Here is a 14,172-nt window from a genome sequence, read left to right as displayed (position 1 = left end):
CTACCTCCCTTACATATATAAAATATGAAAACGCCATTAAATTTGTTTTTCTCACACTTTAAAGTGTGTTACTTTAAATTTTTTTCCTTTCATATATTCATTCACAATTAGCGAACGACACGTTTCAATTCATCCAGGCCTTGGGCGGCTAAAAAGTAAAATATAAATATGAAAAATATAGGAAATACTATTAATGTAACCATGGTTCCCAAATTGGGTTTCATACAACTCATCGTAACCTCTACATTCTACACTTGTTAAATAGCTGCATGATGATGTGTCAATTCTCATCCAACGGTGGGTTTTTGTTGTAGTTGATAAAATATTCATAATGGTTCAAATTTCCTGCAGTGTGTTGTTGTTGATAACCGTAGGCGTAGAGAATCAAAACCGCGCGCCATAAACTAACCATGGTTAAAAACAAAGCCAACTCATCAATCAAGCATCATCTCTATAAATAAAACTCAGAAGTTGCAAATCCAACTCACACAAACGAATTTAGAAGAAGACGTCTTCATAAACGTCTTCGTTCTAGTTCCTCAATCGTTATCGAATCGTTCATCCGAAGAGTTCACGTTCGCGCTTTGAATCTGCGACGAAGATGAGGGAGTGCATCTCAGTTCACATTGGTCAGGCCGGTATTCAAGTCGGAAATGCCTGTTGGGAGCTCTACTGTCTTGAGCATGGAATCGGGGTAAGTCTTCTCAATCTGATGATTTCGTTTCGCTGCGTTGTTTTTCTCATTTTGATCCAGATCTGTGTTGTCAATTGTGAGTTTCTTCCGTGATGATCTCTTGTTGAAAACGTGTTTAGATTTGTCAGATCTAAGAGAATTGAAATGTTTGTGTAACAATTTAACTGCATTGCGTTTGAAATTTGCCTGTTTCTGTTTATCTTGTTAGATCTGTGAAATTTGCACTATTGGAGAGTTATTTCATTCGTAGATTATAGATCTGTGATATTTGTAACATGCTCTGATGAGTATGCACGTTGATCTCGACTGTGAATGTGGTTTTGCTTTCTATTTTCGTATCTATAGGAGAAGGTTATGAATCTCGTTGATTAGATCCATTTGTTTTGATTACGCTGCCAATGGTTATGTAGAATTGGATAATAATCTGGTGTTCTTAATCTTGATACCAAAATAGTATTGATATTTTACATGGAAATTATGTAAGAGTTGTTTCGGAAATGCTTTCTGCTTGCCGCTTGGTGCATTTTGTTTTTTCATCGATCTGACGCTGAAAATTGAAATTCTACGCAGCCTGATGGCCAAATGCCAAGTGACAAGACTGTAGGCGGTGGTGATGATGCATTCAACACTTTCTTCAGCGAGACTGGTGCTGGAAAGCATGTCCCTCGTGCTGTCTTTGTGGATCTTGAGCCCACCGTGATTGATGAGGTGAGGACTGGAACTTACCGCCAGCTCTTCCACCCGGAGCAGCTGATCAGTGGGAAAGAAGATGCTGCCAACAACTTTGCCCGTGGTCATTATACCAGTGAGTCTCAAAATCTCGATCTCGTGTGCATTTTACGTGATTTTGTGACTGGATCTGTGTGTTCTGAATATCTGATCTGATGTTGTGTTGTTTGTTGTCTGTGACTCTTTCAGTTGGGAAAGAGATCGTTGATCTGTGTTTGGACCGCATCAGAAAGCTGGCTGACAACTGCACTGGTCTGCAAGGGTTCTTGGTCTTCAATGCTGTTGGTGGAGGAACTGGTTCTGGGCTTGGTTCCCTTCTGTTGGAGCGTCTCTCTGTTGATTATGGCAAGAAATCGAAGCTCGGGTTCACTGTGTATCCCTCTCCTCAGGTGTCCACCTCCGTTGTGGAGCCATACAACAGTGTCCTCTCTACCCACTCCCTCTTGGAGCACACTGATGTTGCTGTTCTTCTGGACAATGAAGCCATTTATGACATTTGTAGGCGCTCCCTTGACATTGAGCGTCCCACCTACACCAACCTCAACCGTCTCATTTCTCAGGTATGTTCCATCAACTCTGCGTGTTTTTGGGTGGATAGTTTAATTAAGACCTTGTGTTATTAAACACTTATCAAGTAAGTACTTATTCAAAAGCTTATTTAATAAGTTCATTGACATTAGTTCATGAAGTGAATATAGTAGTTAACATTTACAAGGCATGATCCAACTTCATAGTAGCTAATTGAAGCACTTGTTGCAAGGGCGAACCTATTTATTGATCCAACTTCCTCACTACTGAGGGTATTTAACTGAAATAGAAGCGTTGACGTGAATAGCTTGATATATCAAATATCCAATATCAAAATCAGAAGTTTTGATGGATAGTAAATTGAAGTTGGATACATTGAATGACTTTCAACAAATATAAGACCGGTTGTAGAACATCTTTAGCTCAGACGAAAATGTTCTGCGACGAGTCTTGTACTTGTCGTAAGTCATTGAATATAGCTAAATTCAGTCTTTTATGCATCTAAGTTTCTGACTTTGATGTTGTACATCTTGAAATTGATACTTGTACTTTTGCCAATGTTGGATCACAAGTTCTAGTTTCAATGCTTATTGAACTTTAAGAAAAATGGACTAAAAAATTAATTTCAGAGTTACCTTAAGACCGGTAACTAAGTTTAAATTTATTGTATCTTGTAATGTCGGTTTTTACCGATGACCATGTAAACACTCTTATCATAGTTACGTACCTTCAATACTAGTGGGGATTGATTATGTCTTTGGAATGTCGGTTTGGACTGATGACCATGTAAACACTCCTATAATAGTTACGTGCCTTCAGGGGGCTTATTAAAAGCTACTAACTATACTTATCATAAGCTTATGAAAAAAAGTTAAAAAAATGTCCTAAATAAACTCATCGCACATTCGATTATGTGGTGAAAAATTATAGAATCACTTTTGAATTGTGAAACCAAAATGCTCTAAGTCAAACACTTACCTAATTGTTTGTGCTATATATTATGAAGTCAAATGAACTCTTACATAGTTTTAGACTTAGTACCACTCTGATTTGCTTATTGATCTTTGTTTGGTGGTTTGTTTTGTTTGGGGTTCAGGTGATCTCTTCCTTGACTGCTTCTCTGAGATTTGATGGTGCCCTCAATGTGGATGTCACTGAATTCCAGACCAATTTGGTTCCTTATCCCAGGATCCATTTTATGCTTTCCTCGTATGCTCCAGTAATCTCTGCTGAGAAGGCTTACCATGAGCAGCTTTCGGTGGCGGAAATCACCAACAGTGCATTTGAGCCATCATCCATGATGGCCAAGTGTGACCCTCGCCACGGAAAGTACATGGCGTGTTGTCTGATGTACCGTGGTGATGTTGTGCCCAAAGATGTGAATGCTGCTGTTGGCTCCATCAAAACCAAGAGAACCATTCAGTTTGTAGATTGGTGCCCTACTGGTTTCAAATGCGGTATCAACTATCAGCCACCCACTGTTGTTCCGGGTGGTGACCTTGCAAAGGTGCAGAGGGCAGTTTGCATGATTTCAAACTCCACCAGTGTTGCCGAGGTGTTCAGTCGTATTGATGTAAAGTTTGATCTCATGTATTCCAAGCGTGCCTTTGTCCACTGGTACGTGGGTGAGGGTATGGAAGAAGGTGAATTTTCTGAAGCTCGTGAAGATCTTGCTGCTCTTGAAAAGGATTATGAAGAAGTGGGTGCTGAGTCCGGTGAGGGTGGGGATGACGATATTGAGGACTACTAGAATCTATTTCATATTCCTGTGGCGCTGTGTGCTTGTAGACGTGGTTCACAGGGCCTTCTGCCTTTGTGATCCTTTGTGCATCGTTTATGTCTCGTTGTTTCTTAACTAAACACACATTAGTGTGACGTGTTTCAGTATGTTTAACTACCTAAAGCTCTATTATTCAAAGTGATATGCTGTTTTCATATTATTGTTGAACCGGCAATTGGGTGTTTGATTCCTCGTTTGTGAATCCCACCAGCAGGTAATTGTTGAAGGTCATACTTAGAGCAGTTGTCTACTTTAAAATAAGATCAAACTCAAAATAAGATCAAATTGTTGAAGGTCATACTTAAAGTGATATGTCATCTTTTAAATTTCATTCTTTTCTTAACTTCCTCTAATCTAAACTTTCACTATTGACTTAATATATCACATTCACAACGATAGTAAGTGTTATGTGTTGCATTGATAGATAAATGAGTTCACGGGTTTTGGATTTCCATTTCCTCTGAAATTAATTTCCGCGAGAAAAATAAAGCATAAGGAATTGAACTACTTTTTGATGAAGGTAGAGAAAGCTATTACAAGAGAGAGGAAGGAAATAAATGCAAAACAAAGGTTGTGCACAACATGCCCTACCCTTACAACCACAAGTTACAGTCTTGTAAGTGGTGCACGTCTCCTTCATCTTTGGTAGGTATAGATGTCGTCATTGGCATCAATTTTGCCGCATGGTTTGGTAGTGAAAATGGATTCAAGAGTAGGAAATTTTGGATTCATTGTGAGCATATGGTAGCTGGAGGTGTTGGAGCTCGGTGGTTGAATATCCATGTCATTCACCAGTTAGCATACATGGTTAACTGGATGAAAAGTTAACTGCCTAACCAAAATAAAATTGATTAATTAAAATAATTGGAGGACTAAAAATTGAGAGTAAAGTTTTAAGGGGACCAAAATACCAAATCATTATATTAGGGGGACCAAAATTATAATTAAACATTTTATTTTAAATGATGTGAAAAAATGAAAGAGTTCTAGATATGTGTTCGGTTGCGAGCAAAAAAGGGTGCGTGTGTTTGACGAAGTGGGGCCTTAAGGGTCAGCATCATTAATGCACGACTTTATTGCTTGCTCCAGATTACCACGCACAGTAGCTGCTGTGTTGACACCGATAAAGTTAGACCCGAAGAATTAACGTCATTATTGCTCCATATATCGTCGACACACATTAAGTACTTATCTTGCGCTTAAAGGGTAGTGTAATCGCTAATGCTCGTATGAGCATGTACACTAATTGCTTCTCCAACTTTTTAATCTTTTAACCCGAAAGTTACACTTAACCAACCAACATCATTTAAAAATATTTACACTTTATTTGTCATTGTGACACGAACAACACCGGATAAACTATTTTTTAATTACATTATTTAGAAAAAATCCTAATAAGTAATTTATTAATATTGGTATTAATAGTTTTCAAGTAAATTTGACAATTATATTATATGTAAAAAATAATTAATTAGTTTTTGGTTTGACTACATGTATCCACCACTAGAAGGCGAAACAATCCTATTTGAGATAGAAACATTTACCTCTTTGTAAGGCTTACTCTCCCAACAAATTTTTGGTTTTTTACATAAAACTCGAATCTGATACATTACTTGAGGAATTAAGCACTTGAATCAACCGTTGGTTAATTATTATATATTAATTAGTAGTATTGCTTGATAATTAATAGGAATGATAATAATAAGTATCATTAACTAATTGTATTTAAGACTTTTTGACTAAAATATTAATTAATCAATACTAACATTAATACTTTCTAAACTAAATTTAAGTAATATTCAAATATTTAAATAGATATATAAAAGAAATTTAAAATTGTATATAAATACTTTAAATTTTATAATTAATTGACTTAAAATATCAAAATCATTAATTGCATTTAAAGTTTTCAAATCAAACAATAAGTAATAATATTTACATTATTAATATATATTGCGAGTAAATTATATATATTTTTTACATTGGAAAGGTAAATTACACCCTACAGGGATTGATCTCTGAACCTTCCCTTTCCCGACCCATATGTCCACATAGTTTTTTAAGTCTTTGATTAAAAATTAACATTGTTTTAAATATTTTATATATTAAATTGTTAAAACTATGCAATATATACTTATAATTACTTTTATAAATTTAAGTAATTTTAAATAATTCTATTGTTTATTTCCTCCTGTAACAAAAAAAAAAATTCTATTGTTTTTTCATTCATAATTAATTAGTTGGGGGGGGGGGGGCGGATGAAAATAATAATAATTCTATTTTTCATTCATAATTAGTATATCCATGAAAATTTAAGTGGTCAATAATATAAATGGTGACTAAATACTTAAAAATTTCAAATTAAATAAAAATGAATTAATTAATATTATCGTTATAATTTTCTTAAGTGCATTTCTCTAATATGAATATAAAATAATTGTAGATTTAATATTTGACATATAAGTATATTATTGATATATTGAAAAGGATAAAGTCTCATTAAATTTATTTAAATATTGTATATAGTTTTAGAAATATTGTATTTATTTACCTATCATTTAAATTTCCAAGATAACATCTATTATGTTTTGATTCTAATTTTTTTTTTGTAAGGACATAATTTATGAAATATTAACACTAATTATTTATTTGAAGTAATTAGCTTTTAGACCCCTCCCAATAACAAAAAAATAGCTTTTTAAATCTATGCCTAATAATTAATAAGTATAAAAAGATAATTTTCTACAAATAAAAGTCAATTTAAAAGTTTTTCTTTTCATGAATACAATATAACCAAATTAAATAAACGAGTCGGTGAGGGTGGCACACGACTAACTATATATTTCATAAAGGACTCTCTAGCTAAGGTTCTATCCAAATCAGTTGGTATAGAGAGAGAGAGAAAGAAAGAGAGAGATCAGAGAGGCATGGCATTGCAGAGTAGCATCTCCATTGCTGCTGCACCAGAAGTTGATGGGAAATTTGATGATGATGGTCGCGTGAAACGGACAGGTATATATATGCATCGGATCACAATCTTCTGGAGTTGCATGTCACAAATGAAGAGATCTTAACCATCTTAACATATAATAAGTAAAATGTTAATACATAAAATTGTTAAATAGTTTTTAATGGCCAGATCATGAACTGCACACCCTGCAGTAGGGGATCATCTATATGCATCGTACTCTAAACTATTCAAATCAAGTCAATGAACACTTAGTTTCTCATGTTTTGTATGGGATGTTCGATTTTTTATTTATTTATTGTCGTATTTTGATTCCAATCAAGCAGCAGAAGAGCCGGCAAGCTTTACCTCCTCAAATAACAAAAGATTCATCTCTAGGGAATGTTCAATTCATTTACATTCAGTTTTCATTTTTTTTATATCACTTATCATATTTGACATTTCTCTTTATTATGTGAAATTAGACCCTCTACTCCATCAGAGCATCAGCATAAAAAAACTAATCAATTTTTTTTAATTTAATTATCTATTTGTTGTTTAGACTGATTTTAGCCATGAATTGAAAAAATCATAGATTATAATTGTGCATGGAGGAGCTATAGACGATATTTGTGAAAGAGGATCCAAATTCACGTTTTTTTTCTTTGAAACTAAATTCACGTTGGTACATCTTTCTATAGTATAGGTGGAATTGAGTGGGTAATATTTTTTCTTTTCAGGAACATGGATAACTGCTACATCACACATAGTGACGGCTGTGATTGGCTCTGGTGTGCTTTCATTGGCATGGGCCATGGCTCAGTTGGGATGGGTTGCAGGGACTATCAGCCTAGTAACTTTCTCCCTCATCACACTCTTTACCTCTTTTCTGCTCACTGATTGCTACAGGTACCCTAATCCTGTGACTGGAATGCGAAACTGCACATACATGGAGATGGTGAAAAATATACTAGGTAATTATTACAAATATTGACTTATTGCTTGAAATATTAGTTAGGCTTTGTTTTGTTAATTCATGTTTTTATATCTAAATTATTATGCATGTGTATTAGAATTTTGTGTATGTTTAGAAGTCTATCTGCAGTTTATTTTTAAGTAAGCATTATTTTTAAGAAGAAACTTCTCCGAATCACTTATAAGTTTTAGGATTGATTCTGAAATACTGAAAAACCAATATAACTATTGTGTATTAGTATTTGAGTTGTCTTTAAGTTGAAAGTATTTCCAACTCAATGAATGTGATTTTTTGCTTCTACTACTTTTTTTGTTTTGGAACAGTAAAAAGTTGGTTAGAGCATAACAAATTGAAATTCAAACAATTACTTATTTTCAATGTGTTTTCTCACCTTGGGAAGGGAAATGTTTCTTGCACGTTTTTCTCCCAATTTTGTGTTTCTCCATTTAATGTTTGTGGAAACTTAGTGACAACATGATTCAACTTTAATAGTATAACAAATATGAATATTTTATATTATATAATTTTATTTGTTATTTTAGGTATAATAAAATAATATATTATATTGTACTATAATATCATATCATATTTACTATATTATATAATATATATATATATAATATTGGTAAAATTATTTTTTTACCTTTATTATATTTGATAGATATGTGTATATTATATCAACTACACATTTAAAATTTTATTTTTTCTTTAAAAGTTCATAGGATCAGTTAAACCCGACAATTTTTTTGGTTCAACTACTCAAGTAATGATTCGTCAATTTAACATTTTAAAGGCCGACTTTTAGTTCGGCAGTTTCATAGGCTTGATTGGATTGGCTATAACTCCGATTCATGTTGAATCGGTAGGAGAGGTCGATCCGGTTATGAAAACTGTTTATATTTACAAAAACAAGTGGCATTTAAATAGAAGTTGTACATTTAATACTAAAACAGTTACGGGCGATGGATAGGGTAGATAAATGAGTTAGATTCTTCACCACCAAAACTTAAACAGAACCCTTAAATATACAATACAATAATAATGAACAACTTGATTGGTCGATGTTTAAAAATAAATTACCAAAATACGCTTTATTATTCATCCCTAACCTTAATTTTTCATCCATCCTCTCAATTCAAGGACTCTAGTAGAGTGAGGTCTCCATTATTCCCAGTGGCGAGAGGCCATTTTTTCTCCCTCATTGCAGTCCAAACCTCCCACCATCTCCAAGGGTGAGAGCCTGCTTTCTTTTCTTGACTTCAAAGACACACTGGAATTCTAGCAAAGAAAAAAAGTAGTGTTCCGATGGTGAAGCTCTTGACTTGGTAGTGCGACGAAGGTGCGCCAGTTTCCAAGAAGATGTGGGACAAAGCAGAAAATGGAAGTAAAGAAGTGTGCGGAGCAGGAGAAATGGAGGCAGAGGAGAAATAAAGTATGGGAAGAGATACAGCTTTTGATGACACCAAACCTACCATCAGCACTGCGATGATGTATATGAGGGATCTTACGCAAGGGAGTCTCAGAAGAAGCAATGGAGGATCTACCGTGGTAGTCAGCTATGGAGAAGCAATGGTGTCTGACAATCACAAGTCATTGTGGAATTCGACTCTATGGAGAAGCAATGGTGTCTTATTGTAGGATGATTGCATAAAGATGTCATAGGAAAGCCTTAGATCATCCACATTAACTTATTGTTAATGCTTAAATCATTGTTAATTGGAACAATTGAAAAGTGTTTGATGAAGAAGAAGACTGCAACACGACACGACGGTGAATGGAGGTTGTTTGGTTGAGGAGAAAATGAAAGTGGTGTTAATATTTCTCTTTATTTTTTAAAGGTCATTAAGGATAAAAGTGTTTTACACCAATTGCCTAATTTCAATCATAACCATTCAATTAATTATCATTATATCGAATGGTTAAAATGAATTTCCTCATCATAGAAAACGTAACCCAGTTACCGACTCTAGTTGTCGTCAGTTGTATAGTGGTTGACGTTCACATTACGTCCAAGTTTTAACCTTTGATGAACACAATTATTTTTGATAGAATAACATCAAGAATTATTTCAATGTCTGCAGAGATCGATTCTGGATGATTTAACCAGTCAACGGTTGATTGATCAGAAAAATTGTATCCTATTTGGACATGCTTGATTGAGTCTGACATATGTCATGTTCTCATATGATGGTAATTGAAAACAAATCAAAACACTGTCAGATGGATAGTTGCTGGGAGAATTGCGACAGTTGCTCCAATTGTTATCGAATTTCCTTCTAGCCTTGTTAAAGATTTATGTAGCGTTCAATCAAACATTGTTGCCATATCGGGACATCAGCTTGCCCTCAGACTGCGATTACGGGAGTGAAATTCCTGCCAATGAATGAGATGTTCAGTCAACTCCCTCCCCATTTATGGAAATTGGTTTCGCACTGTCAGGATGAACAAATTCACCACCACCGTAGGCCATCATCAAGGATGAAGTTGCTTTGCTTTGAAGTTGTACATCCTCCTTGCATTTATGCCAAAGATAAGATGACACAATTAATGTACCACCTTGTCAATCTCCACTATTAATGGAAATGTCGATAAAATGTACATCAAAATAGATGAAGATTATCATTACATTCAATAACTTTCAAGACTGATAACATGTCAGTCACGATGGTTGAAGTTAGGTCTTAGGGAGTTTATGTGAACATCTAGCGTTCGTCGTGGGATCCAGTAAAATTATTATGAAGTTATTCTTGATAAATGTTTACGCAAAAAGGTTAGATGGAGTAAGATGGAAAACCAAAATTCAAACAAGGAACGAAGAAGGACTAGGTCGAGCGTGGATGAACATTTAGGAGGCTTGTCAGAAGATTTAATCAGGGATCTGATTGCAAACTTGGCTAATTAGCAACAAATATTCAATCCTATACCAAAGTTGTTGATTGAAGACTCACAAGCAAATAATATCAAAAGAAAAGCTTCCTATTATGCGATAGGAGTGAAGAACTTATACAAAAAATGTTTCTTCATCCTTTTACTCGGGTGTCTCGGTGTCTCTCGAGACAATAGACTGATCAAATGATGAAAGAAGTTCATGAAAGGGAGTATGCTAGGCACATTGAACGATGATCCTTGCGACTAATGGTGATGAGAGCGATATTATTCGTAAACTTAAAGAATTGACTTGCAAGCATGAATTACTATTTTTGTATTATTTCCTTTTTAGGTATGATCATTTATGTCATTTCAAGATTTGCCTAGACTTGATTCCTCATTTTGTGTTTATTTGTCATTTAATATATTGTATTATGTTAAGACGATATATTTAATTATCATTGGTTTGACTACGGTTCAGCAAACGAACATTGAACGAGTGCATTTTCCAATTCAACCGGTCCAACTTTAAAAACATAAGTTGAAGGATCCTTCATGGAAAAACATGAATTTTATAATAGATGTTTCCAAATATAAACCAATTCACTCAGATACACTCACTAAAGTAAATTTTGCTATTGCAGAACAAAACAGAGATTCTTTTCATTTGAAGCTGATTGTTGTATTGTAATCTTTCTCTCCAGGTGGAGTTCAGTACAGGTTTTGTGGACTTGCTCAGTATGGAAATCTCATAGGAATAAGCATTGGATACACTGTCACTGGATCCATTAGCATGGTGTAAGAACCTAATAAATCTCCCTATGAATCTTTATCTGATTTATAAAGCCCTGATAATGGAAATTATGTATTTTCATTGTACTCAAAGCCATGAATGTGTTAGAAATATAATATGCTTGTTTATTATACTTCTAACATGCTTTTGAGTGAAAACATGTGAGTGATTTTATATTATAGTCCTCCTAACTGAACATACATTATAAATTTATAATATCAGTTTGCATTCATATTGTATTACTATAATCCTAGCACATGTTTCTTATATATTTTTTCTTGTTTCTAAACCAGGGCCGTCAAAAAATCCAATTGCTTTCATAAGTATGGTCATAAAGCAGATTGTGTCACACAAAATTACCCATTTATGGTCATATTTGGGATCATAGAGATTTTATTAAGCCAAATCCCAGACTTTCATGAACTTTCATGGCTCTCCATTCTAGCTGCCATTATGTCCTTTGGTTACGCTTCCATAGGCGTTGCTCTCTCCATAGCCAAAATAGCAGGTTAGTGATTGCAGTTAGTTCAACATAAATTTAATATCTTCAAATGTCTTGCAAGGATGCAATTCAATTGGAACTTTAACAACCGAATTATTCACTTAGTTATGCATTGGTTTTCTGATAAAAGTGTTGAGAAGTCTCACATTAACTAGAAATATGCTCAAATGAGTATTTATAAATGGTATAACAATCCTGACCCGAATTCTAAGATGATTCGTTTGCTAAACTTGAATATTTTGTGTTGTTATTAACCATAGAAGGAGGAATCCATGACAAGACAACCCTTACGGGGACCATCATTGGAGTGGATGTGACAGGCACTCAGAAGCTTTGGAATACCTTCCAAGCAGTTGGAAACATAGCTTTTGCATATGCCTTCAGTGTAGTCTTTGTTGAGATACAGGCAAGTCATCTTAAGCAAAAATAGATGCAAAATTGTTTAATTTAATTGTGAGATAACACATGATGATACCATGGAAGATTTTTCTTGGTGATATGAACTTAATCTTCTTGCAACTTGAATTACCATATTTTTTAGCTTATTTATAATTTTGAATTGTTTCTTTCAACAGGACACATTAAAATCAAGCCCACCAGAAAATAAAGCCATGAAGAAAGCAAACATCGCTGGAGTTACAACCACCTCAATGTTTTATATGCTAAGTGGCTTCTTAGGATATGCAGCATTTGGGAACAAAGCACCAGGAAACTTCTTAACAGGGTTTGGTTTCTACGAACCATATTGGCTCATTGACATTGCTAATGTTTTCATCGTTGTTCATCTGGTCGGAGCCTACCAGGTAATTAATACTTTTTGAACAAAATTGTCACATGAAACATTATGTGTGGGGAGTAAATAACATAAGGACTAAAATTTTGTTGCATCCAAATAGTGTCTTATTTTCTGTTCCACCCATGAAATTGCAGAAATTCGAGACACAATTTGTGAACAAATTTGTTTTTCCTATGTGTGCAGGTGTTTGTTCAACCCGTTTTTGTGCTAGTGGAGAATTGGGGTAGGGCGCGTTGGCCACATAGCAACTTCATAGCAAAAGAATACTATGTGAACCTTCCATTGGTTGGCACATTCAGAATGAACATGTTCAGGTTGGTATGGAGGACAGCGTTTGTGACATTCTCCACAGTGATGGCTATATTACTACCCTTCTTCAACAGCATTGTTGGTTTAATTGGAGCTTTTTCATTCTGGCCCTTGACTGTGTACTTTCCAGTAGAGATGTACATGAAACAGGCTAAAGTACCCAGGTTTTCTCTGGTGTGGTTTGCATTGAAGCTGCTTAGTGGGTTTTGCTTGATTGTGACTCTTGTTGCTATCGCTGGATCTGTAGAGGGAATCATCACTGACCTTAAGACCTATAAGCCCTTCTAGCATATGCTTCTTGATGACTCTATGTTTGGATCAATGTTATAAAAACTAGACTGGTTAAAGTTCATTGGTTCAATAGTAGTCGAACAGCGACAGAACCAATGACAACTATATATATTATATGATGTACTAAATAAAAGTTCAATAAAAGGTGTTGAAAATTATGTTAAATTTTACTTTGGCATGAAATGATCATATTATATATGTCTTATAAGATGAAATATCCCTTAGAAAATTTTAATTTGCAATCGAGTAGTGTGAATTACACCTTTTGAACCCACAATGAATTAATTCTGTCATTTGAATGTGTGGTTCGCGGGCGAACAATACATGGTTGATAATTCTGGCGAACAATACATGGTTGATATTTCTGGTTCCAGCAGGGGCTGTACCACTCTGAGCAGTCTTGTCGGAATCTGGATGTGGTGGTGTTATAAGAGATGAATCTGGCTCATGGCTGTTTGGGTTTTGTAGGAATTTGGGTTCTTCTAATGTTCTCATGTCTAAAAGTCTGAGCAATTTGTACAACTTTGGAATTGTTATAGCAGATTATATGGCATTAGTTAGATCTGTGTTTGCATGTGTTGGAATCTTCCTTATTAGGTTTATAGATCTTAATTCAATAAGAAAAGAGTAGCAGCACCGTTAGGTTTGTCAAATAGATATTAACTTATTAAGTCAAATAAGAAAGGAGGCCTTGTGTTAGGGTTGTCAAATAGAAAATATCTTAATTGAGTTGCCCATCAGATGCCACATGACAGGTTTCTAGATTTCCAATACCCGGAAGTAGCAGCACTGTTAGGCCTCACTATCAACGGTTACGATCTTCAACGGGGTCGTGGAGGGAGAGGCACCACGGGAGCAAGGGTTTGACATTCGCATAGGTGCAGAAGGTGGGCGTTCGTGGTCGCAGAAAGGGGGAGGCAGCTGGATTCATGGAAGGGGACTTGCCGGAAACGGAGGCA

At 34.9% G+C, this 14,172-nt stretch overlaps 2 protein-coding genes across 2 annotated transcripts; both read left to right on the top strand.

Annotated features, from left to right (window-relative positions):
* Nucleotides 1–354: 354 nt before the first annotated feature.
* On the top strand, nt 355–3,891 carry LOC130716912 (tubulin alpha chain-like). The gene is made up of 4 exons (XM_057566951.1): nt 355–694; nt 1,265–1,499; nt 1,613–1,983; nt 3,048–3,891. Exons 1-4 carry the CDS (start codon nt 602–604, stop codon nt 3,699–3,701), a joined length of 1,353 nt encoding a protein of 450 aa, XP_057422934.1. The 5' UTR covers nt 355–601; the 3' UTR covers nt 3,702–3,891.
* A 2,767-nt stretch (nt 3,892–6,658) lies between these two features.
* LOC130719974 (amino acid permease 6-like) lies at nt 6,659–13,210 on the top strand. The gene is made up of 7 exons (XM_057570561.1): nt 6,659–6,743; nt 7,419–7,652; nt 11,227–11,320; nt 11,609–11,823; nt 12,078–12,223; nt 12,393–12,620; nt 12,797–13,210. Exons 1-7 carry the CDS (start codon nt 6,659–6,661, stop codon nt 13,208–13,210), a joined length of 1,416 nt encoding a protein of 471 aa, XP_057426544.1.
* Nucleotides 13,211–14,172: the final 962 nt, after the last annotated feature.

The sequence above is a fragment of the Lotus japonicus genome, chromosome 5 (genome assembly GCF_012489685.1).
Source record: "Lotus japonicus ecotype B-129 chromosome 5, LjGifu_v1.2".
NCBI lineage: Eukaryota > Viridiplantae > Streptophyta > Magnoliopsida > Fabales > Fabaceae > Lotus > Lotus japonicus.
This window is presented reverse-complemented; position numbering and strand designations above follow the sequence as displayed.